The sequence below is a fragment of the Urocitellus parryii genome, chromosome 3 (assembly GCF_045843805.1).
Source record: "Urocitellus parryii isolate mUroPar1 chromosome 3, mUroPar1.hap1, whole genome shotgun sequence".
In the NCBI taxonomy this organism is placed as follows: domain Eukaryota; kingdom Metazoa; phylum Chordata; class Mammalia; order Rodentia; family Sciuridae; genus Urocitellus; species Urocitellus parryii.
Genome location: NC_135533.1, coordinates 134111574 through 134139366, shown reverse-complemented (window position 1 = coordinate 134139366; position 27793 = coordinate 134111574). Strand labels below are relative to the sequence as shown.

The following is a 27793-nucleotide window of genomic DNA, read 5'->3' as shown; positions in this document are numbered from 1 at the left end:
AGAAGAGCCCCGCGGGCGTGGGGGCAGCGTCTGCAGCCCCGAGGGGGGACCCCTGAGTCCAGGAGTTGGGACCGGCCTGGGCAGCCAGCCCCGACTCAAAATTCACGGTGACACTGGATGGTCCCAAGAAACCCAACCCATGTCGTCACCACGCCTCAGAGTCATCCTGTGCAGAGGGCGGGCGTCACTGACTACAGAACCCTGAAATCCTAGGGACAAGAGGACAGGAAGTCCTGGGGACAGGCAGGACGCTGTGGCCGGCAGAGGCCGGTCCGGTGGCTTTTTTCAACATTTGGTGCTAAAAGTCATCTCCCCACTGCAGCCAGACCCACGGCTCGTGGACAGTCCCTGGAAGGTCCTCCTCGACGGGGCAGCACCAGCCTTCGCAGCCACCTGACCCTGGGACGGAGACCTCTGCGGGGCCCCTCCTCCTGCCCGCCCTCCTGCCCAACCTGGGCCAGCCGAGAGCCAGCACCGTGGGGCTGCTGTGCTCTGGGCACTGGCCCTGTGCACAGACCAATGGGCGAAGGCGCTGGCCACGGGGACCCTGAGGGGACGGCAGGCCGCAGGGCAACAGCAGCAGAGGCGGGCAGCGCCTGGCCCCCGCCAGAGAGCAGTTCTGGGCAGGACCAGCCCCAGCACTGGCCCTGGCCCTGGCCCCGGCGGCACACCCAGACACAGGCTCGGTTCTTACAAAGTTTATTGCTTCCACAGTGAGTCAGCTGTAAAACACGACAAACCCATTTCTCTTCCAGTAGAAAAGGGGCCTGGGCTGTCCCTGGGACCAGGGGCACTAGGGGTCCCGGGGCCTTCCCACCTCCCCCGGGCACCTGGAGCTGGGGACCCGGGCGGCTGGGGTAGGCTGCAGCCACCCAGCCAGGGAGTGGCCGGCTCAGCGTACAGGACAATGTGGGTCAGGGAGGAGGGCCGGACCCTCGCCTGGGGCCGCTGTGACGGGGCAGGGCGCTGGGAGCCTGGCAGGGCACCCTCTGCCCTTTGTTCCTGAGGCCCACTCAAAGCGGCTCCAGCCCGGGCCAGGCCCAGGGGCCGGGGCGAGGGGCAGGACCAGGCCCTGCTGGCCTGGCTTTGGCACTAGAGTCCTGCAGGGGACAGGCCCGTCCTCTGTGGCTGGGGCCACGCTGGCTGCAGGGAGCCAGGAGTAGAAGGTGGTGGCCATCCTCTCCCAGGAGAGGGCTAATGTCCACGGCACCTGCGGCCAGGCCACAGGTCACCTGGAGAGAAGGTTCCTGATGGCTTCCTGGCGGCCTCTCCCGTCCCTGGCGCAGCTCCGTCCCTGAGTGTGTCTGCGCGCCTGGGCACGCGGGGTGCAGGGTGCGGCCGGCGGGGCTCAGGCCGTGGGGCTGGGGGGCCGTCCGCTGGGGGAGTCCTGGAGGAGCGGGGCGCAGGGGCTGGGGGGCCGGGCGGGCTGAGCCCCCGGGGGGGGCTGGCCCCCGTCACCTTTGCTGCCCTGTGGAGAGACGGGGAGCTGGGTCACCATCCCGCCACCAGCCTGGCCAGCCCAGCCCGCCCGCAGCCCACACAGAGCCCCTTCCCACTGCCCAAGGTGACACCGACGCTCGGAGGCTGGACACGTCACCAAGGCCCTCCCTGGCTCAGTGCCCCACCTGCCCCACCCCCACCCCTCTCAGAGACAGGGAAACTGAGCCCCGGAGACACCTGACCACTGCAGGGAGAGGGCTGTCCACTGGCAGCCTGGACGTGGCCTCCGCCCCACAGACACGCACAGCCTCAGGGCAGCACTGCACCGGGCAGCTGTCCCCAACAGACAGGAAGGGACCCTGCAGACCACGCTGACGGCCCCCAGCCTCGGATAAGCTGGCAAAGCCACACACGTCCAGTATTGGGGGGAAAGTCCTGGCGAGGGCGGGGGCCGCGGGACTTGAACGGAGGGACAGAGGACACAGAAAAGCACGAGATAGAACAGAGGTCGAGGGACTTGGGATGAGAGTTTATCTAGGTTCACACTCAAAAGTTGGAGTTAGCCGGGCACAATGGTGGCCCTGGCCTGTGGTCCCAGCGGCTCGGGAGGCTGAGGCAGGAGGATCGCGAGTTAAAAACCAGCCTCGGCAAAAGCGAGGCCCTAAGCAACTCAGTGAGACCCTGTCTCTAAATAAATAAAAAAACAGGGCTGGGGACGTGGCTCAGTGGCCGAGTGCCCCCTGAGTTCAATCCCTGAACCAAAAAAAAAGTTTGAGTTAAGAAGTTAAGAAGAAGAGGACAGTGATGATAGGACAGGCCCCGACCCAGGCCTCCCTACCCTGAGGACAGCGGGAACCCCACCCCCCTGCTGCCGACCAGGGCCCAGCTCACCACCCCCAGGGGCCTGCCCTGTTCCTCCCGTGGGCAGACCTAGGGCTTCCTGCAGGAGCCGGTCCTCCCCAGGACGGAAAGTGTCCCTTAGGAGGAAAGGGGACCCCGTCTTGGAGACCTCACAGCCCTGGAGCCAGCATGTGAAGCAGGTCCCTCCAACTTCCCCCTCTCCTCCCCCACCTGGGGGGGCAATGAGAAGGTGGGGAGGGGCCGGGGTTCCCAGGAGGGCCCCCTCCCCGTCAGTGGCCCAGGCTGCCGACTGCACAGGGCTCCGGCCCCCCCTTAGAAGCTCTGCAGGGCCTTCCGGTTCTTATTCATTTAAAAACCCCCTCTGGGCTGGTGGAGGCCATTTCCCCTTCTCTCCAGCAAGGCAGCCTCCTGGGGCCACCCCATCCCCAGGTGCAGGGCAAAGTGGGGAGTCCCCTGCCAGGCCTGTTAGGGTGGAGGCCCCCCAGGAGCTGCCAGCCCAGGCTGAGGCCTAGACACCCAGGAGGGGCCGGGTGTCCTGGGGACAGGCTGCCCTTGGAGGCAGGGGGTGGCTGGAGGGCTGGGTTCTGTGGGAGGGAGACCCCAGGTATGTCTTGCCCCACTGGGAGGTGCCTAGGTTCTGTCCAGGGGTGCAGACACGGGGACCTCCCTACCCCCTCCCCAGGCTAAGACTGACTAACTGCCACCTCGGCCTGTCCCAGGGGACACCAGACACGCTTCTGCTGGGGGCTGGGGGGCAGGGACACCACCCAAGTGTGCCCAGCTCATGGGTCTCCCAGTGGGGTCCTTGGCGGGGTCCTCGGGAGGCGGGCAGGAGAGGGGCCTGGCCAGGACGCTCATCCCCCACAGCAGGGAGCCCTCCTCAGGACACCCGCTGGACAAGAGCAGGCCCTGCCCACTGTCTACCCGCTGTTCCCAGGTGGGCAGAGGGGCCGCAGGCCTGGCCGGGACACAGCGTCCTCCCTCCTGCCAACCTGAGGCCCTGCCACCGCTGCCCACTCCCCTTGACTTCCTCCTCTGGCCCAGTTCCTGGCCTTGGCAACTGAAGCCCGCTGGCGATGACCACTGGCCGAGGCGAGAGCACCCTGCACACCCAGGTGGGCAGCGACTGAGACCCAGAGGTCTGGCCAAGGCTGGTGTGAGGGCGGCACATTTCCCAGAAACTAAAATAGCAGCTGTCCCCGGGCAGATGTATGACTCACCCTGGCCCAGCCCAAGGCAAGCCCAGGGCCTTTGGCTCTTCCCCTCAAGACCTGGCCCCGGGAGCCCCGGGCACTGCCTGCTCCTCACAGGCCGAGCTTCTGGGTGAAAACCAGGGAGCCCTGAACGCCGAATTCAGGTGCGTCTCCTGCAGGTGTTGATCTGAGCATGTCCCCAACTGCAAGGTCACTCACTGGCTGCTGGGCTGGAACCCACCTATACTGGGCTTCCTGTCTCTTATTTGTGCTCAATCTGGTGACCTGTCCGGCAGAAGCAGTCCTGGATATATTCAGCTGGTGCTCAATGGATACCTTCTTTGTTCTTATTAGTCTTACCAGGCTTAGGCCAATGTGTCTCAAACAGGGGTCCCTGAACCTTCAAGATGCCCCCAGGGTCCATTAAAATGCAGACCTCCAGCCCAGGAGGCCGCCCCAGGAGGCCGCCCCAGGAGGCTCTGGCCCTCCAGGCACCCCTGGGAAGAGGTTCAGGAGCAGCCGGCCTCGCCTGGACCTTGCCTTCTTACTGTGACCTCGAAACTGACACAGAGCAGCCCACAGCCACCAGGGATCAAAGAAACCGCACTGCAGAGAGCTCCCTGGGCTGGCCCCTGGGAGGGGCTTTACCTGGTACCCACCTAGAGTCTTGCTTCTTGCAGCACAACGCTGGGAGGAGGCGTCATCAGGGATTCAGAGTAGGCCTGAATGGCCTCCTTATCCTTTGAGCCCTTTTTACTACCACTCCAAAATAAATAGCATTTGTCCTAGAAGACAACCAAGCTAATTTATAGTCCACGTCGGCCCAGCCGCGAGGGTCGCGCTCCGCTCTGTGTTTCCCGAAGCAAACAGGGGACAGGAGGGGTGTGGGGTTTTAGGGTCCAGCAGCTCTTCCCAGCCGGAGGAGGCTGAGACCAGAGGAGGCTGAGACCAGAGGAGGCTAAGACCAGAGGAGGCTGAGATGGGAGGAGGCTGAGACCAAAGGAAGCTGAGATGGGAGGAGGCTGAGACCAGAAGAAGCTGAGACGGGGAGCTGTGGCTGCTCCTAGACCAGAAGCCCACTCTGAGGATGGCCAAGCCTGGTCCAAGAGGTCCCGCACATTACTTAATGTGCCACTGGGCGGGGGGGGGGGGGGGGGGGCGAGGCCAATGGCTGGTCTGGGGCCATTGTGTCTCCTTTGTGGCTCTGGTGCTGGGGTGGAACCAGGGCCCAGGGACACTGAGGACAGGCCCCACCTGAGCTCCACTGGGACAGGGGCATTTTAAATCGACTGGACAGAAGAGATTTTTCTGTTAAAATACTTAGGATTATTTTGTTTTGCCCCGCAACAAAGACTTTGGAAAACTCTCTCCACAGAGACACGGGAACACACGGAGCTCGCCGGAGTGCAATTTAGAAACTCAGGACACATAAAGACAGGTAAGGCCTGAGCCGCCGAGGCAAAGCGCAGCTGATGGACATGCGTCCCTCATCCGGCCTCTGGCGAAGCTGTGGGAAGAGGCCCCACAGAAGCTGGATGGATGGGGCAGGGCGCTGATCTGGGGACAGGGAGGACCTTCACGCTCAGTCTCGTCACCCCCCTGCCTGAGACTGGGACAGAGACAGGGGCCAGCGGACCAGGGCCCCTGCTGTCCCAGCCCCTCAGAGGCTGGGTGTCCTTGAAGGACACTGTGACATCTGTCTGCAGGGAGCTTTGCCCCCGGTCCCCACAGTAACCTGGGACACACTGGGCACTCACTTTGCTAGGCAACCAGCTGGGCCTCGGCTCCCGGCAGCAAGGGAGAGGGAGTGGCTGGGGGGCGCTTGGGAACTGCTCCCCAAGGCCAGAGGCAGAAGGGACGTGGGGCCCCGGTTAGAGTGGGAAAGGCCCACGGAGAGCAAGAGTACAGGGAGCAAGCAAGCAGGGGACAGAGCTTCCCAGGGTCAGGAGAGAAACTGGCTGGCATGGGGTCCCCAGGCCCTCAGGAAGCCTCGGGTCAACTCAGGTGTGCCCCTGGGGGGGGGCCTTTCCAGATGCCTGCCTGAGAGCAGCAGCCCCCATCCATCTCGGCTGCTCACCCATCTGCCCTGTGCCCCGCGACCTGAGACCGCCCTGCTGACCCAGATCTGTGGGACAGACTATGTATTCTGGTCTGTTCTGAATCCCCGCCACCTGTGCCCAGCTCAGCCCTCAAATAAGTGTCTCAGCAGATGTGTGCGAGCAAATGCCACGAAAAACAAAGTGGTCACAGGGTGGCACACACCTGTGATCCCAGCGGCTGGGGAGGCCGAGGCAGGAGGATTGCAAGTCTCGAAGGCCAGCCTCAGCAACTTAGCAAGGCCCTAGCAACTTAGCGAGACCCCATCCCACAATAAAAATAAAAAGGGCCGGGGATGTGACTCAGGGGTAAAGCACCCTGGCTTCAATCTCCAGCTCCCGTCACAGATCTTCCCCTCTGCCCTCTCCTGATACAAGCTGCTCCCAATCTTGCTCGCTGGTTCCCTGCTCCTGACCCTCCTGGCCCAGGACCTGTTTGCCACTCAGGTGACAAAGTGACTCCTCTTTAAAAAACCCCAAGTTACCTGCCCGTGTGCTCTCTCAGACACCATCTCCTGTCCCTCCCAGGACTCCCTCCCCCAGCCACCTCGGCCCTGCCGGACCCCTCACTGTGCCTGCCCTGTTGCTGGCCCAGGGTCTTTGCACTGGCCCTCCCTCCATCTGTAGCACTTTCTGGGTGCTGTGCACTTGCATCTAAGCTTGGATTCCAACACTCCAGAGGCCTTTCCTCTCTGTATTTGTCCTACCTCCTTGGACAGGGGTGTTCAGTCTGGGAGCCACATGCAGTGGCTACAAACCTTTCAAACAGGGTGAGCCAAATGGAGAGCTGCTCTAAGTGTAAAAGACACATGGGATTTCAAAGATTTGGGGAAAAAATTTGCAAAAATTCCTATATCTTTCCTGTTGGTTCTTATTGCGACAATAACATTTCGGACATATTCGAGTTAAATTCAGATGTGTCTCGAGGCTGAGAGAAACCTGCACACACTGAAGTGGCTGGTGTCCCAGTTCAGCTCCACAGCAGGGGCTCTGGCTGGTCACTTTCTCTATGACCCTCTATCTTTGGTAAAATTATCTCTTCTCATATTAACCTGGCTCTCTCCTGTCTCCCGCCTCAGGAGTGCCAGCCTGGTTGTCCCCCGAGCGGGGACCTGGACGCCCTGGCCTAGCAGCCTGGCATTCACAGGTGCCCACCTGCTGAATGAGAGCCGGGCCTCACCCCCAACGCCCGCTGCGGCCCCGGGGAGGTCCCAGGACACCAGGAGGCAGAGCAGAGGCTGCGAAGGGTGAGAGAGATGCGAGGAGGCGGCAGAGTGAAGGATGAGGGCGGATCAACCCGACGCCCGGCCCGGCCCGGGTGCAAACCCGGGGCCTCGCGCAGTCACCTACCTGGCTCCGCGCCTGGTAGATGATGGGGACCAGCAGCAGCGCACCGCCCAGGGCCAGCAGCGCATACTGGGCGTAGTGCATCACCTTGGGCATCAGCACCAGCTGTGTGTAGAACGTCTGCAGCGGCTTGCCCTCCATGGCCCCGCTCTGCGGAAGGGCACACAGCTGGGCCCACGCGGCCGTCCCACAGCCCTGCGCCCTCGCCCGCCCACCAGGGTCCAGGCGCCTACCTTCCCTCCGTGAGCTCGGTGAGACTACATTTCCCAGACGACCTTGCAGGGGCCTGAACCATGTGATCACAGCCTTACCAATGGCAGGCAGACCTGGCCCACGAGCCCCTCCCACGTGGCTGCCCTATCTTAACCTGACCAATGAGGAGCCGGAGTCTGACAGCCTCCGGGGGCGGGGCCACGAGCGGAAAGCACGTGGCGCCCGGGAGCTGTGTGGACCAGCACGGGGCTGTGTGGACCAGCACGGGGCTGTGTGGACCAGCACGGGGCTGTGTGGACCAGCACGGGGCTGTGTGGACCAGCACGGGGCTGTGTGGACCAGCACGGGGCTGTGTGGACCAGCACGGGGCTGTGTGGACCAGCACGGGGCTGTGTGGACCAGCACGGGGCTGTGTGGACCAGCACGGGGCTGTGTGGACCAGCACGGGGCTGTGTGGACCAGCACGGGGCTGTGTGAGCTGCAGTGGCCTTGACCTTAAACTTGACCTATCCCTCCAGGCCACTAGCAATCTGGGTGAGGCTAGAAATAACGTAACAAAACAAAATAATGTAACTTAACAAAATTAAATTAAAAAATAAAAAACCCATAAGGAATATTAAAAAGCTTGGAGAGAAGAAAAGTTAAAGGAAAAATTTGACTTCCTTGAAAAACCAGCTACCCTTCTTCTCCCCGTGGAAGTGGGCACAGCAGTCACAAAGTCACCTTACACCCCGCCTGGGACGCACTGCTTGGCACCCCCATCTCATGGTCCTTGCAACCCACTGGCATGGACATAAAGTCTGGGGACAGTCCCGTCCCCTGGCCCAGCCCTGCCCTCCCCCAGGGTCCCGACCTGCGGCTGCGTAGCCTTACCTCTCCAAACCACATCAGTGGCAGCACCACAGGCTGGATCTTCCCGGTTTGTCTGGAAGTGAGACAGAGCAGGTGAGTTGTGACAGGGTGCGGTACACAGATGTGGGCTCCAGGGTCAGGAGGGATGTGGTTCTGGGCCACTCAACGGCTAGGCTGATGGGACTTAGCTGATTCCCATACGCCCCTTTTAGAACCCCAATTTTATTCAGGTTTGTGATGCTCCCAGGTAAGACTGTTTCTGTCTCTCTTGCTGAGAGCAGGGAGGGCCATGTGACCAAATTCTGGTTGTTGGGATGTTCACAGAAGCATTATGTAGAGTAGCTGGGAGGAAAACACTTTCTGTTCTCCCTTTCAGATGTGTGAAATGCAGATGCAATAGCTGGAGCTCTGGCAGCCCTTTAGACCACTTAGACCACCTTGAAGATGGAAACCGTGTGTTAGGAAAATGGATCAAAATGAGGTGATGAACTTGGACCATGAATGTCTCGGGCTGTCATAGCACCCCAGGACGTCTGCCTCCCAACGTCCTCCAGAAGGCTGAACCGATAACAGTAAAGCTTTGTCCTATTTGAGTCACAGCTGTTGTGTCTCCTGCTCTCTCAGCCAAACCTAATCCACCAACAACCTCATGACCAGCAGGACACTCTTCAGTAACTGCCCTGAAGGTGCCCAGTGTTGCTTGGAACAGCAAACCCAGGACGACAGGGACGGCCTGAATGTCCCCGAGGACCCTGGGCCTCCTCCAGGGCGTCTCTGTGCAGTGAACACTGCAGAATGTCCGACAGGGAGGGATGGGGTCCTCACAGGCCACCAACGAACGCGTCTGAGACGCGTCAGGCATGATAAGCAAGCTGCGGAAATGATAAGCAAGCTGCGGACTCCTAGAGAAACCCTCGGCAGCATCTGCATCTCTGGCAACACGTAGTGAATGTAAATAAGCAGGGGATGCAGGGCAGGGATTCCACAGGTGACAGGGGACAGCACACGGGAAGCTCCGCTTAGTTTCCCGTCAGGAAGAGAGTGACCTTAAAACGTGTGCCACCGTAACAAGTAACAAAATGCCAAAGGGGCAGTAAAGGGCTGACAAACATGACCTCACCCGGGGTCAGGGTCAGCAGTGAGGTCTGTGGACAGTCTGTGCCCTGGACCAGCACCTTTGCTCAGCACTCTTCCTCCCGCGCCCACCGCCTGCCGACCACGAGAGGACGTCAGACCCATCCCCACAGAGGCCCCCACGGCATCGAGAACAAGGAGACTGAGCCCAGTGGTCAGGAGGCTGAGGCAGGAGGAGGGCAAGTTCAAGGCCAGCCTCAGCAACTTGGCAAGACCCTTAGCAACTTGGTGAGACCCTGTCTCAAAATAAAAAATAAAAAGGGCTGGGACGTGACCCAGTGGGTAAGCACCCTGGGTCCAATTCCCATACTACTGCTACTACTACTACTACTACTACTACTACTAATAATAATAATAATAATAATAAAATGGCATCGGAGCAGAACTCAAGGGGAAACTAAGGAAACGAGGAGCAGCGTGGATCCTGGTCCACCCAGGGTACGACAGGACACCAGGGCAGGACACAGATGTTCTGTAGTACATCTGTAACTTTTCCATAAATCTAAGACTATTCTAAAATTTCCAGTTTATTTTTAAAGGAGTAACAAAACTCCGGGGAAGAGGCGTTGCTGGTGCCGATCTGGCCGGAGAGCTCCTGCGCGGGGTTCAAGGGCCCGGGGGACAGGAGCCCGCTGGCCTGGCCCCAGAGAAGGTCGGGCTGAGCTCTGAACCCGCCACCCCCCACACACACACGCCCTCGGCCTGTTGCGGCAGGTGGACAGGGTGGTCACGCGGGATCGGCAGCCGGGCTCCCACCCAGCAGGCACAGAGCAAGTGGGGCCCCTAGACGCCACGTGGACAGGGGTCCCCGGACAGCGTGAGCTCGGAACGTGGGTGGCCCTTTGCCCTTTGTGCCCTGTCCCTGTCTCTGCAGAATGGGGTAGGCAGGAGCAGCCACCGGCAGTAAGCCGAGGGCCGAGGGAGCAAGGCTGACTGGCACGCGACCCGTGAAGGCGCGGAGCAAGCGCACAGTGAGCATCGATGCCCTGTGTGGGCAGGTCTGGGCTCCCGACCCTGCAGCTGTGTCCATGTGCCTGGGTGGTCTGTCCCTCCCTCCACGCCAGTTCTTTCTGTCCAGCACCCAGGCCTGCGTTCTCCCTTCCCCACCCACCCACCAGAAGTCCACACGTTCAGCAGTTCACAGGGGAGACCGTGCAGCCCACAACCCCAGGATGAATCCCAGCTCTGCCTCTGTGAGCTGTGCCACCTCAGACAGCTCTCTCAACCTCTCTGAACTCCACTCTCTTTCTTTATAAACAGGGAGTAACAGTGGTGAGAGTTAAAATACGTGGCTGTGGTGCGGCCCTCGGGCGCTAGAATACGTGCAGGTGTGCAGCAGTGCCTGCTTCTTGGTGTCAGGTGTCCTGACGATGGCCATCATTCGCCTGTACCCAGAGGAACCCCTCACTCCTCCGTCCCCACCTGTGTGGTCCCTGTTCCTGGGGCCGGCACCACCCTCACCACAGAAGGGCGTCTGCAGGGTCCTCCCTGCCCCTCGACTCCGGGGATCCGAGCCCTGCTCAGGCCCTGGGGGCTGGGCCCGACTCAAAGGTGCCTGAGCCCCAGTCCCCAGGCCTGTGCAGACGCGCCCTCGCGTGGCAGAGGGACTCCGCGGAGGTGTCTGGCCAAGCACCTAGACCCGGGGGTGACCCTGGGTTATGAGGGCAGGAGGTCAGGGGCCGGGGACTGGATGGTGGAGCAGGACGTCAGGGGCCGGGGACTGGAAGATGCCACCCAGCACAGTGGGCCTGAGGATCAGGGCTTGAGGTGGAGGTCACGGGCCGAGGACCTTGGGTGCCTCTCTCTAGAGGCCCCCAGAGCCCCTGGGATGAACAGGCCCTGCCCATCCTGCCCTCAGCCCAGAGGCCCCTTCCAAACTGCTGTCAGGTGACCCATGTGTGCCGTTCCAAGCCGCCAGTCTGCTATGGTGGCCGTGGGCATCTGCTACGGTGGCCGCGGGCGCCCGCCACCCCACGGCGTCTCTCCTTTGTCACGGGAGCTTGTTGTCACTGCTGCTGAGTCAGAGCAGTGAGCAGGTGGCCAGGGACCTGAGGCCCCTGTCCCGGGCCTGCTTGGGAAGGAAGGGGCTGGGCTTGCAGCCGCGGGGGACACGCAGGCCCAGCCCAGCCCAGTGTCCTCAGGACCCAGTGCAGCTTCCCAGTGGGTGGGTGGGCTTGCATGTGTCACCTTCAGAGAAGGCCACAGAGACGCTGTGGGGACAGAGGGAGGGTGGCTTAGGGCGCAGCCTCTGCCCCTCTGAAGCCTTTGGGAGAACCCACGGGACTGAGTGTGGGTGCCTTGCAGCGTCCCTGTGCCCGCCCAGGGGGCAGGCAGCACAGCGGCTCTTGGTGGCCGCTGTCTCTGGGCCCTTCCTGTGGCCACCCCTCCCAGCCCTCTGGCGGCAAGATACCTGGGGTTGAGGTCACTTGCGGTTGAGTCACCTCCACTGAGACACCTTGCTGGATTCAGGGGAGGTGGGATGGGGCCCGCCAGCCTGGCAGCAGCCGCTGGCCTCCATCAGCGCCCAGGCCCCCAGCCACTGGTACTGGGTGGCGACTGGCCGAACCCCAGACCTAGACCCAGCCTCCTGGCTCCTTGGCCAAGGTCCCCACCTGGCCCAGTGACATGGAGGTGGCAGCGGGGGATCCTGGCTGTCACCAAACACAGCCCAGCTACTAGTGGGTCTATTGTGCACCCGGGGTCCCTCCAGGACACCCCAGCAGTCGGGCCTGCAGGTCCCGGCCAGGCCGGGAGCCCCGTGGACAGGTTAGGCATTTACCAACCCAGACAGACGCTCACATTCCTGCCTCCCAGGAATCTCCCAGGAAATCTTCCAAACAGAGCCATTTCAAATATGCTGCAGAACAGGCCCCGACACGAAGCCGCACCGCACCGCCTCCGGCCCATCCAACTCGGCATCGGGAGTGCCAGCGGGGACAGGGACTGGGACAGTGACAGGGACAGGGACGCGGCGCTGGTGCCTCGGGCGCTGCAGGAATGTGAGCCAGCACAAAGGCATTCAGTTCCCACAAATGGTGACCCAGAGTGACTGGTGGCCCGAGGCCTACTCCTGCACACAGACCCGGGGGAGGCACACGTCTACACCGAAACTGGATGTGCCACACGCAGCCCCGCGCGTCCAGCACATTTCACACCTGGGAGGGCCTGGCCCTGAGAAGCACTGACCCACCCCAGGACACAGTGAGCCTGAGGACCGGGTGCCACACACAGGCCACTGCGTGAGACTCTGTGTGTGAGGGGCCAAAACAGGGCTGTCCGCAGGGACAGGAGCAGACCATGGTGGCCAGGGGCCGGGGGAGGGGACAGGGGCTGCTGGTGGGGCAGAGTTCCTTTAGGAGTGGTGGGAACATCCTAGAGTCCACTGTGGCCCCTAGAATACAACACCAAGCACTCGGCTGCACGCTTTCCCAGGGTGAGTCTCGTGGTGGGGGATTCTGTCTCCATAAAGCTCTTATTAAAAAAAATCAGTGCGCAAGCCAGACGCAGTGGCCCACGCCTGTGAGCCCAGCAACTGGAGGCTGAGGCAGGAGGACGGCCAGTTCAAGTCCAACCCAGAGACTTAGCAGGGCCTAGGGACAGTTTTAAAAAGGGGCTGCAGATGCCCATCTGTTGTGCACCTGGGGCTGGGCTCCATCCCTGGGACCCAGTTAAAAGGAAAGAACATCAGTGCTTAAAACCTCCTCTGGGAACAGATTTAAGATCAACACTTTGCCCGCCTCCCCCAGGACGGGCAGGACAGACCCCAGCAGGCACCCTCCCATCCACACCCTGCTCCTGGGACAGGTCCCTGGGATCCGAGACCCTGGCAGCTCAGCCTGCAGCTCCAGCTCCCGGTGTCCACTCACCCGATGCCTTTGATGGACTTGACGTAGATGCTCAGCTGCAGCTTCACAGAGCAGTTCATGGGGATCCCCGTGACCTGTGGAGAGCACACAGTGAGGACATGTCCCCGTGTTAGGTCGGTGGCGGCGACTTGCTGGCGACTTAGTGGCAACTTAGAACAAAGCAGCCCGCACCGGAAAAGCACATCCATCAGATGCTGGCAGAAACGCCTGTCAATCAGCCAGATCTCCTGACTGACGCCTGTCAATCAGCAGGACCCCCTGGCCAATCCTGGAGTTCAGCCAGCTCCTCTGAACTCCTTGGGAGAAGGGACTCTAAAAACACTTTTTCCTGTCCCAAGCCCTTCCCTTCCTGCTGTAAGCCCCGTAAAAGTCCAGTCCGGTCGAGCTTCCACGTGGTTTCTCCTCAGACCCTTCCCCTGTCCCCTCCGTGGGTCTGATCGAGTTCCGCCTGGGAGTGACATCTCAATAAAGCCTCCCCCGCCTGATCTGATACCCCGGGCCAGCTGCTGCCTGGGGGGCTTGCTGTCATCAACCTCGGGCGCACAGCTGGCCGGGGGCCTCCCACCCTGTTCCAAGCACTGATGGGGGCTTCCCAAACAGCCCTCGTGCCCATGACGTCAAGGTCCCCTTGGTAGAAGGGACCGTCACTGGGCGGAGGAGGCCTGACCCTTTCCATCTGTCACCTTAAGGCCCCAGATGGCGCGTCTGGGCTGCCCCTCCCAACCCACCCCCAGCCATGGGGGCAGCGTCCTCTGGGTCCACTCCCCACTTCTCCATCACCCAGAGGGAAAGCCTTGGCAAGGCCTGTGGTCCCGGCTCTGCGACAGCAGGCGGGCCTCCCTCTCTGCCAGAACTGGCCTCGGCCAGCACAGGGCAGCGACCACGTTTCACCCAGAGCCCAGGACGGCTGTCCCGTTGGTTTATCCAGCGTCACCTCCTGGTTTTTGGCAGGCTCTCATCATCTCCTGTTTGAAGCCGCACTGAAGGGCCCCTGTAGGCAGGGAGCCACTTTGTGCTAGGCACAGTGGCCACAGCTGTGACCCCAGCGGCTCAGGAGGCTGAGGCAGGAGGACTGCGAGTGCCCAAAGCCAGTCTCGGCAACTTAGCGAGACCCTGTCTCTAAATAAAATAGATTTTTTTAAAAAAAGGGCTGGGGATGTGGCTCCGTGGTTAGGCGCCTCGGGTCCAATCCCTGGTACCAAAAAATAAAAACCCAAAACCTACAACAATCCACTTTGTAAGTGAGCCACTGGTTCAGAAAGTCAACAGCTAAAGAAGTGCCACACACAGACTCCATCCAGGAAGGTGCTTCCAGAACAAAGGCAGGAAATAACAGAGGGAGAGGCCCAGGTTGGAGCCCGAGGGCCAAGCTGGACGGTAGGAGCTGACCCCCAGCTCAGGGGTGGCAGAGGCGCCAGGTTCGGGTGGCAGGGAGGGCCATCCCCACCCGCAGGAAAGGGCTCGCCTCCCCTCACAGCAGCTCCCGGGCCGTCCCCAGCCTGGGCAAGAGAAGCTCCCGAGCCTGGAACCAGGAGGGCCACGGGGTCACCCCAGGCCCACACCACCCTCCTCAGAGAGACCGCTGCTATCTGGAGCCTGGATTTCCAGAGGGGCCCTCCGTGGCCAGCTGCTGCCCGGGGCTCACTGAGCCCCAACTACCTGCACAGCCCTCGGGGTGAAGCCGGCGCCTGCTCTCCCTCCGGGGCCCGAGCTTGGTGCTGCAGGGCAGGGGGCCGGGGTGGCCCCAACCAGCCCAGCCTCTCAGGAAGCCCCTCCCCAGCTGTCACCACTTCCTGCCGGGGCGCGGGTGCGTCCTACGTGCCCACGAGGAGCCTCGGGGAGCCTGGGCCGCCTTCCCCACAGGCCCACTGCGTCCTCCTCTCAGTCGACCCTGGCTGAGTCCTGAGAGACTCCTAGTGAGTCCCCTGAGCCCAGCAGCCACTGGGGCTCTCCCGGCAGGTGCAGGGTCCACGGCCCACACCCACACCAGAGGTCCCACACGGCACCCCGCTGCTCCGGCCAGTGGGACCCACCCGGGAGGGGCTCCCACGACGCAGCCTCAGGGGAGACGCCGGCCCCGCAGCTGCCAAGACAGCCGGCCTCTCTCTGGCCTCCCAGCCTCTCTGGCCTCTCTACTCAGGGCCAAAAAAATCCCCTCCCTTGCAGCCATCAGCGAGGGCAGGGGAGGCCGTGCTCAGGCGGGCTCTCAGGAAGCCAGCGGAGAGGAGCCAGAGGGGAGTCAGAGGGGAGGAAGGACGCTGGGGCTGGGCCCGGGGCTCGGTCAGAGGCCAAGGAGGTCCACGGAGGAGCAGGAAGAAAAACGGGCAGAAGGGCATCTGGAAGGGCTCTGAGGGGCAGGAGGACGGCCTCCCTGCACCGTGCCAGGCCAGGAAGGGCAGGGGGTGGGTCAGGGACAGCTGGACCCCAGGTCCCCCGACAGCATCGAGGAAGCGGAATCAGGCCAGGCATCCGTCGGCGGGCCAGCGGGTTAGGAAGAGCTGGTCCGTCCACACAGTGGGCTGCTGTGCAGCCTTACGAGAGGGACTCCCATCACCTGGGACCACACGGGTGACTGAGGGTGACCTGCCAAGTGACTGGGCCAGGCACAGACCCACAGTGTGCGGCCTCACTATGTGCAAAACCCGAGAACTTGGAACTTAGAAGAGAGTCAGGTGGTGTCCAAGGGCCGGGGCCAGGCCTGGGGACAGACTTTCAGACAGGAGGAGTCATTGGGCCATCGTCACAGGCCATGTGACGTGGTGACTGAGCCAGAGTCGGTGAGCTGGGTACTTGAAAACCTCTACGGAAGGGGACCCCACGTGCCCTCAGCAGGAGTGAGCGCGAGGCCCAGCCACTCTGCCCCGTGTGCGCACACGGTGACATGGACGCCCTGGCCTCCTGTGACTTTTATGTCTCAACTTAAAAAATCACTTTTTAAAAAAAAGTCTTTGGGGGAGAACCTGAGTGTCCACTCCAGGAGCAGAAACCCACAGAATCTTCCAATGGGCAGCGGGGGCCTCCGAGTCCAGCTGGGTACATTGCAGGGGACAGAGATGCCCGGGAGCCACAGGCCTGTCCTTGGGAGGGCACGGATCCCTCCTGGTCCCCACATGGGACGAGTCCCCGAGTCTGATTTATCTGCAGATGAGCCTGTCCCCGGCCGGTGTCTGGAGATCTTTATGGCACAGCCCAGCAGCCTCCGGACTTGCAGAAGAAGCACAGGCTGATAAGTCCTAATTAATTTATGATCCCAGGGCCGTTTATAGACCCTTATAAAAGGACAATAATATCCCTGACCTATGGAGCCGGGGTAAAGTAGGGACCTTTGGTGGCTCAACATTCTCCAAGTGCCACTGCCAAAGAACGCCAGGCCACCAGGCCGCCAGCCCCCAGCGATGGGTCAGCCCTGCACTGGGGCCACTCCCGAGAAACCACCCGCCCCAGTGCGTGGCGGGCAGGGCTCACCGGGTGGACGTCCAGGAACAGGGAGTGCTCCTCCGGGTCAGGGTGCAGCCCGGCCACCGCTTCTGCCAGGACGGGGTCGGCGTTGAGGAAGTGAGGGTGGGAGAGGAACAGGGGTGCACCTGGAAGGCAGAGGACACAGGGACATCAGAGGAGGGCACGGCGGCTCACCCAGAGGCCCTGAGCAGGGTCCAGGGTGCAGCCGGGAGGCAGAGCCACAGTCTGCAGAGCTCGCCAGGAACGATGACCAGAGGCAGACGCCAACATCCAGCCAGGGAGGAGCCCGAGGCCCAGGTACAGGGACGCAGCGAGGGATGAGCACTGGACTGGAGGAGAGTGACATCAAAGAGGGGTGGCTTCCAACAGACGCCAGGCCAGGAAGGCAGGGAGCGGGCTCTGGGGACAGCAGCAGAAGCCAGCAGGAGTGGGGTGCCTGGGGAGCAGGTACGTGAAGGAGGACCGCGGGGGACGCGGGAAGGAGCGGGCCGGGCCTCTGCGCCAAGCTGAGTGCTTCTAGCGTCTCCGCAGGCCGCGCAGCAGGACCGGAGAGCTCAGGTGTCACACGTGGGCCCGCCACACACCTGCCCCCAGCAGCCCGTCTGAGGGGTGGCATGTCCTGGGTGAGCGGGGACAGCTGGCCGCACCCTCTGAGCGGAAATCCCCACACAGAAACGTGAGGCCGAACCCACCATAGACAACCCAACGGGCAGACGCCAGCCCACGCAGACGCGGCCACCGCCCGAGGAACAGAGTGGACAAGGAGCCTCCCCGGGTCCCAAGGCTCAGAGACAGAAGCAGACTGGCGGTTGCCTGGGGCTGGGGGACAGAGAGAGGGGTGACAGTTAATGGGCACAGGGTCTGCTTGGGGGAGTGACAGTGCTCTGGAATCAGACAGCATGAACGGCCAAGATGCCCGTGAATCGAACACTTCAAAATGGCCTACTGTGTGGTCCCAGGTCCCCCTCCTAGAGCCACCAGCCCCTCCTCCTCTGCCAGTGGTGACCCCGACTCGGGCCTATGTGCACCTCCCACCCCAGATCCTGGCCCCCACGGCTCTTCTCAAACCAGTCTGAGGTGAGAGCCGGGTGTCATGTCGCCTGTCCTCCCCAAGTCCTTCTGCTCCCCTTCCCGGATCACGCATTCTAGCCCGGCCCATCTCCACCTCCCGACACCCTGCCCTGCGCGCAGTGTGCTTCTCCGCACAGCTGCCGAGGTCTCCTGACTGTGTTTAAACCAGAGCTCTTACACCCGAGCCGGTCAGCAAGGAAACGTCAGGCCAGGCGTCCTGGCCCACGCAACTGCAGAGGCTGAGGCAGGAGGATCCCAAGTGTGAGGCCAGCCTCTGCAATTGAGCGAGACCCTAAGAATAAAAAATAAAAAGAGACGGGCATGGTGGTGCACCCCTATAATCCCAGCAGCTTGGGAGGCCGAGACAGGAGGATCAACAAAGGCCTGGGGAGGAATGGGTGCTCCACCAGGCCTCCAACCTGGGACACCAGCAGCCGAGCTATGCCCCCGCGGCCCTGGGCTCAGACGGCAAGCCCACGTGGCTGCGAATACCTGCACGCAGACGTCTGAGCCTGCCGGCCACTTCATTTCCAAACGCCCTGGAAGACACCAGCCCAGGCAATAAGCATAATTAATTTATAGCTTTATGGCACATCGAGCGATGTTATTGCCTCGGATGGAGATTAAGGAATGCGGTTGGGCAAGTCAGAGGCCCGGAGGCTTGAGATGAGGGAGTTCTGAGTCCAAGAAATTTCCAAGGCCTGGAAAGGGAAGCATGTGGGTATTTTTTTAATCTTCAGATAAAATGCCAGAGAAACGCAGAGGCAGGTGCACCACCGAGCAGCATGTGCAAGAATGTTCTAGAAGCACCCTAGCCATGGTCAGAGCACAGGAACTAGCCAGCAATCCCAGGAGCTCAGGAGGCTGAGGCAGGAGGATGGAAAACTCAAGGCCAGCCTCAGCAACTTAGGGAGGCTCTGTCTCAAAATTCTTTAAAAAGCGCTGGAGCTGGAGCTCAGTGATAAAGCACCTCTGGGTTTGATCCCACGTACCAAACACAACTGAGGCCCCACGGGAGCTGGGTGAAGATCGGAAGGGGCCGGGCAGTGGGCTGTGCTCCCACGGAGGAGCACCCTGTGGGTGTTCACCTGGGTGGCCACAGCAGCATGTGGTAGAAAAGCAAGAACAAAGGCACGTGCACCGGGATCCACTCCCAGGAAGCCCAAGCCAGGCAGAGCTGGGTGTGCAGGGTAGGACGGGCAGGGCGTGCCCTGACGGGAGGCTCAGCCACCAGGCCGCTCGGCACCTGGAGGAGGGAGTCGGTCCTGCTGGGTGTCTGAGTCCTCCCGTGCCCCTGGGAGTCTGCTGTGGACATGCCAAGAGTCAGGGCCACCCTCTGCAGGGCCTGGCCCCAGTGCAGACCCTCCCCTGCTCTCTGCCATTGCTTCCCTTGGTGCCAGCCTTCCCCGCAGAGCAGGAGGCCGAGTGTGAGATGCCAGCCTGGCCTCAGCCCAGCCCAGCCCTGGCTACAGGGACCAGTTCACAGCTGGACGCAAGGCTGACCAGTCAGAGCCACCCTGGGACCCTGGCTGCAGTGAGGAGGACCCGGGGCTTGGTCTCTGGTGGACTCCCAGCCAGCAGCCACTGGAGGTTCTGGAGCCAGCCCAGAGGACAGTCCAGCTGAGGCCTGGCGATGGGCAGCTTCTAGACGGGATCTGCCCTGGACTGTCGGTCACGCTGACCAAGTGCAAGTGTCCTTTTAGGCCCAGCGTCTGCCACTTGCCACCCAAGGTCTTGCAACCCTGCTCCCAGCAGGCGACTCCACCTTATAAGCAGAGATTCCCGGGGACACCCACAGTGAGACGGGCAGAGGAAAGTGTCCAGGTGGACTGCACAGGCCCCAGGGCCAGGCCCTCTGCCCTGGCCTGCCTGAAACCGGGGATGCCGTCCGGTCTCTTGATGACCCTCCCTCCTGACCCTGCTCGGTCCACCCTGCACAACCCCCTCCTCTAGCTGGAGGACGTGGTGGGAAGATGAGGTCAGCAAGACCTGGCCAGGCAGAGGGCCATCTTCTTGTCCCACCAGCCCTGTGACCTCAGTCACACCTGCCTTGGGCCTCAGTTCCCCAAGAACGGGACCCACCCTCATGTCCAGATATTCAAACACAGTCTGAGTGGACACTACCTGCTGGGCACAGCCCTGGAAACCAAGAGACCAGGTGGACAGAAGGCCAGGGTACAGGGAGCCCGCAGAGCGCCCACAGGCCAGCCGAGGAGGCCATCGGGGACAGTGTGCAACAAACCCGGGAGGAGCAGCCAGAGACCAGGGGTTGACGGGGGAGTGGCCGGCGGCCACTTGAGGACAGGGTGTGGGAGCAGGGCTGGCCACCAGGCAGAGGAGGGACGCGGAGCCCCGCTGGGCACAGGGTCTGGCCTTGGCTGCACCCAGAGGGCAAGGCCTGTGCTGTCCAGGGGTCCTGGCGGGGCCCAGGGCAGGGCCTTCCAATGGGGCCCAGTGGCCTCCATGAAGTGTCCACCATGGCGGTCACCAGGCCACGTGGCTGGGCGTCTGACCTGCAGCCAGTGTGGTATAAGGAGAGCGTTTTCAATCTTATATCAATTAAATGAGTTCCAACAGCCACAGGAGGTGCAGGGACTGGCGGGCAGGACCAGGAGGCCAGAGGCCAGACGGGTGGGCGAGAGGAAGGGCCCCGGGCCGTGTGGGGGCGAAACCACCTGGGTTTGCACACAGGGTGAGGGGTGAGGAGGGATCGAGCTGACACCCAAGCAGTTGAGCAACTGAGGTGGGTGCGCCACGGAGATGGGCCCAGGTCCCGAGGCAGCAAGGACGACCCAGGACATTGTGCCGGCATCAGTGATCATGCCCACACCTCGGAACAAGAGGGTTTTGCATAACAGTGGGCCCGCACCAGCTCCTCCAGCACCAGGACGAGGTGAAGGGTCCTTCCCACCAAGCCTCTCTCTCTCCTTCCCACCAAGCCTCGCTCTCGGGCGCAAACGGGCGTGGGAGGCAGATCTTGGCCTCCCCGGTGCCCACGCCTACAGACAACCTGGCTCTGGGGTAGCCTCGAGGGTCCTGAAAACTAGCAGCGGGAAGACACAGAGGGGGCCAGAGGGGCAGGACCTTGCTGGCGTCTAAGAGGAAGGGCCGTGAGCGGAGGAACACGGGCCCCTCCAGGAGCAGGGGGGCAAAGAACCGACAGCACTACCAGCTGGCCAGGACCTTGACGGTGGCCGGCTGGACCGTGGCAGGCCGCTGATCACAGACTGTGAGGTGACAGGTGTGTGCTGCCCTAAGCCACGGGCTGACCTGCCACTTCCTGTTATCATCAGCCCTGCTCCCTATCTGCAGGCCTAATAGGATTATCAGAGGACAGAGGCCAGAGATTAGGCAGATAAGCCCCTCTCCCGCCCACCTCCTGCCCTCCACCCAGGACACCTACCGAACCTGCAGGTGCTGACGTTCTGAATGCCGGACTCCAGGCACGGGCAGAAGCCTTCGTTGGGCGGGTAGACTGACCCGTTGGCAAATAAGGTTTTGGGGGCCACGAAGCGATAGGTGGGGATGCCCTGAAACACCCCCGGCTCCTGGTAGATGAGCTTCATGGACCTGCAGGGGGCAGACGGGGCAGATGACCCCAGAGCCCCTGGCTGCCCCCGACCTGACACAGGTCGCCCCAGGGAGCCGTCTCGCCCACCTGAACGGCCCCCTCCTGGGGCCACCCAGGGAAATGCAGTGTGGCCTCCCTGACCAGGCCAGTCCACTGTCCACCACCACACAAACTTTAAATCAAAAGCTGAATATAAATGGGGCGCCATTGTGCACGCCTGTCATCCCAGCGGCTCAGGAGGCTGAGGCAGGAGGATCGTGAGTCCAAAGCCAGCCTCAGCCACAGCGAGGTGCTAAGCAGCTCGGTGGAACCTTGTCTCTAAATAAATACAAAATAGGGCTGAGGACGGGGCTCAGGAGTCGATGGCCCTGAGTTCAATCCCTGATACCGCCCCTCCCAAAAAAAGAAAAAACGAATCAGTGCCACACATCCGAGGGCTCGGCCGACCATGGATGGAAAGCCAAGCCGAGAACTGACTCATCCTGTGTTCACGGAACGGCCCCAGGACAGCCAGTCCCACCTGATCCATGGAAAAGGTCCTGGTTTTGATAACAGAGGTGACTTAATGTCCCTTCTCTGAGAAAACACCCTGGGTACTCAGGTGTCAAGGGGCACTCGGTCTGCACCCTGCGCTCAGTGGTGGAGGGCGAAGATAACCCGAGGGGAGGTGGCACATGGCACAGCAGCTGGGGTGGCAGAGAAAGAGCTGGGGCACCTGGGCCTGTGGTTGGAACCCGTCCATCAGCGCCCGGTGCTGAAGGTGGACCCCAGGTGGCGCTACTGGGAGGTGCTGGAACCCTCAAGGGGCGGGGCCTAGTGGGAGTCTCCGGGCCATTGGGGGGTGTGCCCTGACCTTGGGACCCCAGATTCTTCCTCTTTCTCTCTTTAGCTCCCAGGCCATGAGGTGGGAGTCCTGCTCTGTCACACACAGTGCTGCCTCGTCACAGGGCTGACCCTCCATGGACTGCAGCTTCCCCAACGGTGACCAAAATAGACCTCTTCCCTTTCCAGAGTGATTAACTGGCACATTTGTTGCAGTGACGGAGAGCTGGCCAACCGCTGGGGAAGGGTAGACGGGTAACTCGCACTTTCTTGCAACTTTTCTCGTTTAAGATTCCAGCCGGGCGTGGTGGTTTTGATAACCACCTACAATCCCAGCAACTCAGAAGTCTACGGCAGGAGGACCCCAAGTTCGAGGCCAGCCTGGACCACTGAGCAAGACCCTGTCTCAAAGAATAAAAAGTCCTGCAGGGGCAGCTCGGGGGAGAGCGCCCCCTGGGCTGGGTCCCGGGTACTGCAGCGTGTTCTACTGGGGCCTGTGGTGTAGCTCAGGGGTACAGCGCTCGCCCAGCACACGAGGCCCTTGGTGCAATACCCAGCCCACAAAAAAAATAAATAAATAAAATTCTATTTTTTTCTTAGATTTCTTTAGCTGTAGGTGGACATAGTACCTTTATTTACTTTTATGTGTTGTCAAGGATCGAACCCAGAGCCTACCTGGGCTAGCGAGTGCTCGGCTGCTGAGCCCCAGCCCAGCCCTGAGGTTCTATTTTTAAAGCAGCCACACACGCCCAGCAAAAGCACTCTACTGTGACATTCTGTGCACTGGCCTGAGTCCCCTGACAGGAAGTGACCACCCAGGGCACAGGGACTGTGTCCTTCTTGCCATCCCGTCCCACACCTGGTACGGAGCAGGGCTCCTTGGTGTGACGGGGAGGCAGAGAGTCAAGGGTGCCCTCGTGAATTCCCAGAGTGGCCGGAATGGGCCAGCAGATCTGGCAACACCTGGAAAAGGGCTGTGGGAGGCCACAGCTGTCCTCAGCCCACAGCCGGGGCCGCTGGACGGCTGCAGAGCCGGGGCCACAGGGCCCGAGGAGCGGGGTTACCTGCAAGCCTCAGGGCTATAGAACTCCAGCGAGGACTCGGGGGTCATGAAGGGTGCCCACATTTGCCCAGAAGTTCCATTGATCATGTTGCACTGATCCGAATGCCAGAAGTTGACCTGTGAGGAGCGAGGTGGGACCGGCCACTCAGACAGCCACGGGGAGCACTCCGGAGGTGCACACTGCACCAGCCCCCGCCCAGGCACGACCACTCGGGTCCCAGGGCCGACCGCACCCTCACAGACGCTGACCACATAACTCTGCTGGGGACCCGGTGACATCCTCTGTGCCACGTGCCCGCCCCCCACCTCTCCCTGCCCCAGTGGAAGTGGACAGACGCCTCGTAAAGACAGGCAAATGGAGGAACGTGGCCGGCCGTTCAAGATCCTAATGGGGCGGCCCGGACTCTCCCGGGAGCAAGGCTCGGACCCAAACCAGCCACTCTGTCCCCACCCTCTGGAAAACTGGAAATCCCTCCCCCGTGTGCTCGCCCATGTTGTAGACTGAAAAAAAAACAATCAGAAAGGATGTTCACGGCATTCATTAGCCATGGTTATCCCGCCACCCAGGCCCTTCTGGGGTGACTGTCCCCAGGACCCGGGTCTCTGCGGCGGTCACCAGGGGGACCACTGAAATCACAGGCCAAAGCTGCAGGACCTGCGCAGGAGATGGCCCACTGCGTTCAAAGAAGGAAAATGGCGTTTCTCTGGGTCCACACAGGCACACGAGGGGTGAGAACAGACAGGAAGACTGTCCCCAACGGCCACCGTGGGCTCCTGGGTTCCTCTGTGGTTGGGAGGGAGAGCGGAGACTGCAGGGCCTCGGGCACCAAGGGCGATATTACATACGTTACGTATCACGTGAGTTTCACGTGTGTTCAATACACGCCTTGGTTTTATTTTTAGTGTTTCGGGGGACATTCCTTGTACATGAAGAATCAGGCAAAGCAAGGGCGGTGTCCTCCACGGCACAGCCTTCACCCACCACGGGTGATACCCCCACCCTGAGTACGCCCTTCCTGGGGGACAGCTGCCCCTGCCCGGCTTCAAGAAGGGTCCCCAGGGACCTGTCCCTGAGGCTGGGGCCACCCACGGTCCTCACCTTGCTCAGCCCATTCCACTTGTCCACGAGGTGAATTCTGCTGAAGTCCTTGACCCCTGTGAAGACGGTGAAGACCCCCGAGTCCGAGTTGTTCATCTGCGGACAGTGATAGAGGACAGTCTCCCTGAGCCTCTGGACAGGGTGAAGGCCCAGGGAACGCGGATGCCAAGCCACCCCCAGTTGCACCCCAACTGCACCCCCAGCAGTGCGCCCCCTCCCCTGGGAGGTCCCTCACTGCTGCGTCCCCTGCATCTTGGGGTCAAGAGAAACCAACTTGGGCCTCTGGGAGGCCCACCCTACTGGTTTTTGAGGGCTGAAATTTCTAACTCAGGGAGGTCCCTCTCCGCCCAGGTGAATGGCAGGCTCACTCCCGCCCCATCACCCCACTTGAAACACAGCATGGCCAGGGGCAGCAAAAGTTGATGTCACAGCCAGTGGACACTTGAAGGACTGGGCACAGGCACTTCCCCAGCTCTCTGCCGCAGCCATGGTGACAGAAGTGTGTGTCAACTCTGGGCCTCCCTCACCTGGGTCCCTGAGTGACCACCACGAGCAGGAGGCCCCTTGGTCACACCCAGTGGACACAGAGTACAAGCCAAGAAATCAGTGTTTGCTGCTTTCAGCCACTGACATCGGGGCTGCTTGTCAAGGCAGCATAACCCTAGCTGATCCTGAGTTTATGGAGCCTTTAGAGAGTGAGGCCAGGCCCTGGTGTTCAGTGCCCCCAGAAGCAGGTTTCCAGGTCAGAATGAAGATGTGCACAGCTCAGAGAGACAGAGTGGGGGTCCGGAAGTGCTCTCTCCCACCCTGGCCTCCAAGAGCTGTGCCTCTGTCAAGTCCCTGCCCAGATGGAGCTGTTGGAGGAAGGAACAGCATGAGCCAGCCCAGGGGACGCTGAGGTGTCAGAGACTGTTAACATCACTGCTGACTATGCATCAGGACAGACAAGGCACACGAGAGACCGCCTGCCCTACCCAGAGCCACCCCCACTTTCTCCTTCATCTCCAACCCACGCCTGGCTCAGGGAAGCACCCACCTTCCCAGAAGGCTGCACCTCCCAACTCCCTGCAGCTGGTGCAGCCACGCGACTCGCTTCTGGCCCACGGAAAACAAGAGGAAGTTGGTTTCTCCCCTCCCCACAGGAGACAGCTGGGTCTTTCGATTCACCCTCGATTCTCCCTCCAGCCCCCCCCCACCTCTTCCTTCCTGCCATGTTGCCTGGAATAAGGATGTGATAGCTGACACTCTAGCCGCCTCCTTGAGCCACGAGATTATCCTGAGCATGGCAACTGCATCCCCAGGATGGCAGAGAGGAGTGGCAGAAGGCTTCCAGGACACTGGAGACCCCGAAGCCACACCAGCACTAAACAGCTGACCACCAGACAGTTATTTTGAGGTTTCCGTTATACACGGTCAAACGTAGATTATAGCTATGCTGCTGACTTTGCGAGAACTTCCACTTGCCGGGCCCTGTGGGGTATGTGGATGCTTCTACAGTACCGTGCTGCTTACCCCAACTTGCCCGTTCACCCACAGGACCAGAATCTGCCGTCCTGGACACACCCAGGCTCAGCATCAGGCCCCCCCCCCACCCCGATCTACACCAGAACAGCAGAGCCTAGAGAGAAGGCCGAGACTGACACATCCAGGGAGCCCACGGAATTCCACTTCCAGAGGGCCCACATCAGCCGTCAGAGGTCAGGGGTCAAATGCTACCTGGATTGATCTTGGCTGGGGAGCCCAATCAGTGACCCTACCAGGTTAGCAGGGGTCAAGAACAGGATAAAGGAGGCAGCTCAGAGCAGAGCTGGGGTTGACACTGGTGATCTGTCTCCCCAGCAATCATTCCCATTTCTTCCAGCAAAGCCTCCAATTTCCTAAGCTGAGTGAGCCCCAATCCCATCATTGAGCCTGGATCGAACTGTACCTGAACTCACCCCCAAGAGTTTTCAATTGCGTGAGTCAGTAAATTCCCTATTTTGCTGACACTCATCCGTCAGAGTCTCTACCCAGCCAGCTGCAAAGTCAGCCAGTCACCGGTTTCCAAGCTGCGTGGGTCACACTTACCTCAGCAAACAACCCGAACTTGCCCTTCAAGGGGAGCATGTCTGGGAAGTACTTGTTGATGAGATTCACGAGGGGGTCATCATAGCCCCACATGATCTCCCCCACGGTACGATTCATGAAGGCTCGCTCCCCCAGGGTGCTGAACGCCAAGGTCATCATCAGCTTCAGACTCATGGGCCTGTTCTCCATCATCATGGCAGCACCCTGCAGACCCCGGAGATGGACATCACGTCAGGGCTGCACACGGCCCTGCCAGGGGGAAGCCAAGCCCAGGAGGGCCTGGGAGTGGTGGGTCCCCTCTGCTGGCCTTGACCCTGGCCTTGACCACTCCGAGGGGCAGGTCGGCCAGAGGAGGAGCCAGCGCGGATCCGGGCACCCTGTTCTCCCACCTGCACCCAGTGCCCCTCCAGCCAGCGCCCGCACGTTCCCGGGAAGAGGGCCCCGGCCAGCAGCCTCACCAGGACCAGGATGTTGGGCAGGACGATGTAGTCGCTCTCGGAGCCTCGGGACTTGGCGGGCTGGAACTGGAAGCTGCGGTGCTCCCGGAAGGACACCGTGTCGTTGTTGTTGAAGGTGATGTTGACCTTGTGCCTGAATTCTCTGCAGGGAGAGCAGCCGCTGGAGGGTGCTCCCCGCAGCCCCCAGTAGCATCCACCTTGACTCCCTGGGGAGGGGCACCTCCCAACCTGACAGCGCCAAAGCTGAGCTTGGCCAGCTGCTGCCTGTCCGCCCCACTGTCTGCCCACTGCAGGACGCCCAGCCTTGTCCACACAGCCTGGCTCTGCTTGCCCTCACCCTCATCCGAGCCACCTCCAGAAAGCACCTCGATCCCGACCCCTCCCTCCACCTGGCATCCGTGTCCACCAGGTGACCACGCCAGCCCCTCCTCCAAGGCCGGCAGGAAGCACATGGCTGGGGATGTGTCCGAGGGCCAGGGCTGGACCCTGCCCTCATCACTGACTCCCTGTGCCTCAATGTCCCAGCGTACAGAGCAGGAGAGACTTGCTTCATCAGGCTGTGCAAAGGGTAAGTGGGTCCAAACACGTACAGCCACCCAAACCAGAGCACCACGTAACACTAGCTGCCATGGTCAGTACTGTCTCACCTCTCAACCCCTCCAAAGAGGAGACTGCGTCGTGTGACCCCACCTGCCTTCACCTATAGGACCCACCAAGCTCCCAGGGCAGCCCGAGGCCCTCGCCATCCCACCCACCCCTTCTCAGGCCTGGGCTCCTCCGCTCTGCCCTGGTTCACAGCACTCCAGCAGTGCAGGCCACCTTCCCTGCCTCGGGGCCTTGGCACACACTCTGCCCAGGACCCTCCTGCCCCAGCACCCCTTCCTGCCACTCAGCTCCAGCAAATGCCCCCTTTGCAGAGGTTGTCCCTGACCCGCCATCAGACCCAGCTGCTGATGTCTGCCCCCAGAAACAAGTCCAGACCCCACCAGCTGTCACCCTCCCACGCAGGCCCAAAGCCTGACCTTGCCCACTGATTTGCTCCCACCACGGAAGGCCTTCTCCGCGGCTCCCACAGTGGACCAGCATGGTGCCTGGCACATGCACCTGAGGCAGGTCATGGGCACAAGGAGCAAGTGTGAGCTGCGGCCAGCCAGGGTCAGCTCCCAGTGCACTTCAGCAGA

The 27793-nt window shown here is 61.5% G+C and overlaps 1 protein-coding gene across 5 annotated transcripts in view; it reads right to left on the bottom strand.

The window, feature by feature from the left end:
* Nucleotides 1–688: 688 nt before the first annotated feature.
* Scarb1 (scavenger receptor class B member 1) overlaps nt 689–27793 on the bottom strand; it is a 56118-nt gene continuing 29013 nt past the window's right edge. For 3 of the 5 annotated variants that reach the window (XM_026402979.2, XM_077796065.1, XM_077796066.1), the window contains exons 3-13: nt 26613–26754; nt 26155–26358; nt 24088–24183; nt 22990–23105; nt 20936–21102; nt 16468–16586; nt 13003–13076; nt 8024–8075; nt 6941–7087; nt 4154–4279; nt 1382–1468 (exon numbers count right to left, since the gene is read on the bottom strand). In XM_026402979.2, coding sequence (XP_026258764.1) covers nt 4154–4279; nt 6941–7087; nt 8024–8075; nt 13003–13076; nt 16468–16586; nt 20936–21102; nt 22990–23105; nt 24088–24183; nt 26155–26358; nt 26613–26754 — 1243 coding nt within the window. In that variant the 3' untranslated portion in view covers nt 1382–1468. Of the gene's footprint in view, nt 1469–4153; nt 4280–6940; nt 7088–8023; nt 8076–13002; nt 13077–16467; nt 16587–20935; nt 21103–22989; nt 23106–24087; nt 24184–26154; nt 26359–26612; nt 26755–27793 lie in introns of those variants that run through there. The other 2 variants (XM_026402981.2, XM_077796067.1) reach the window with 2 other exon arrangements.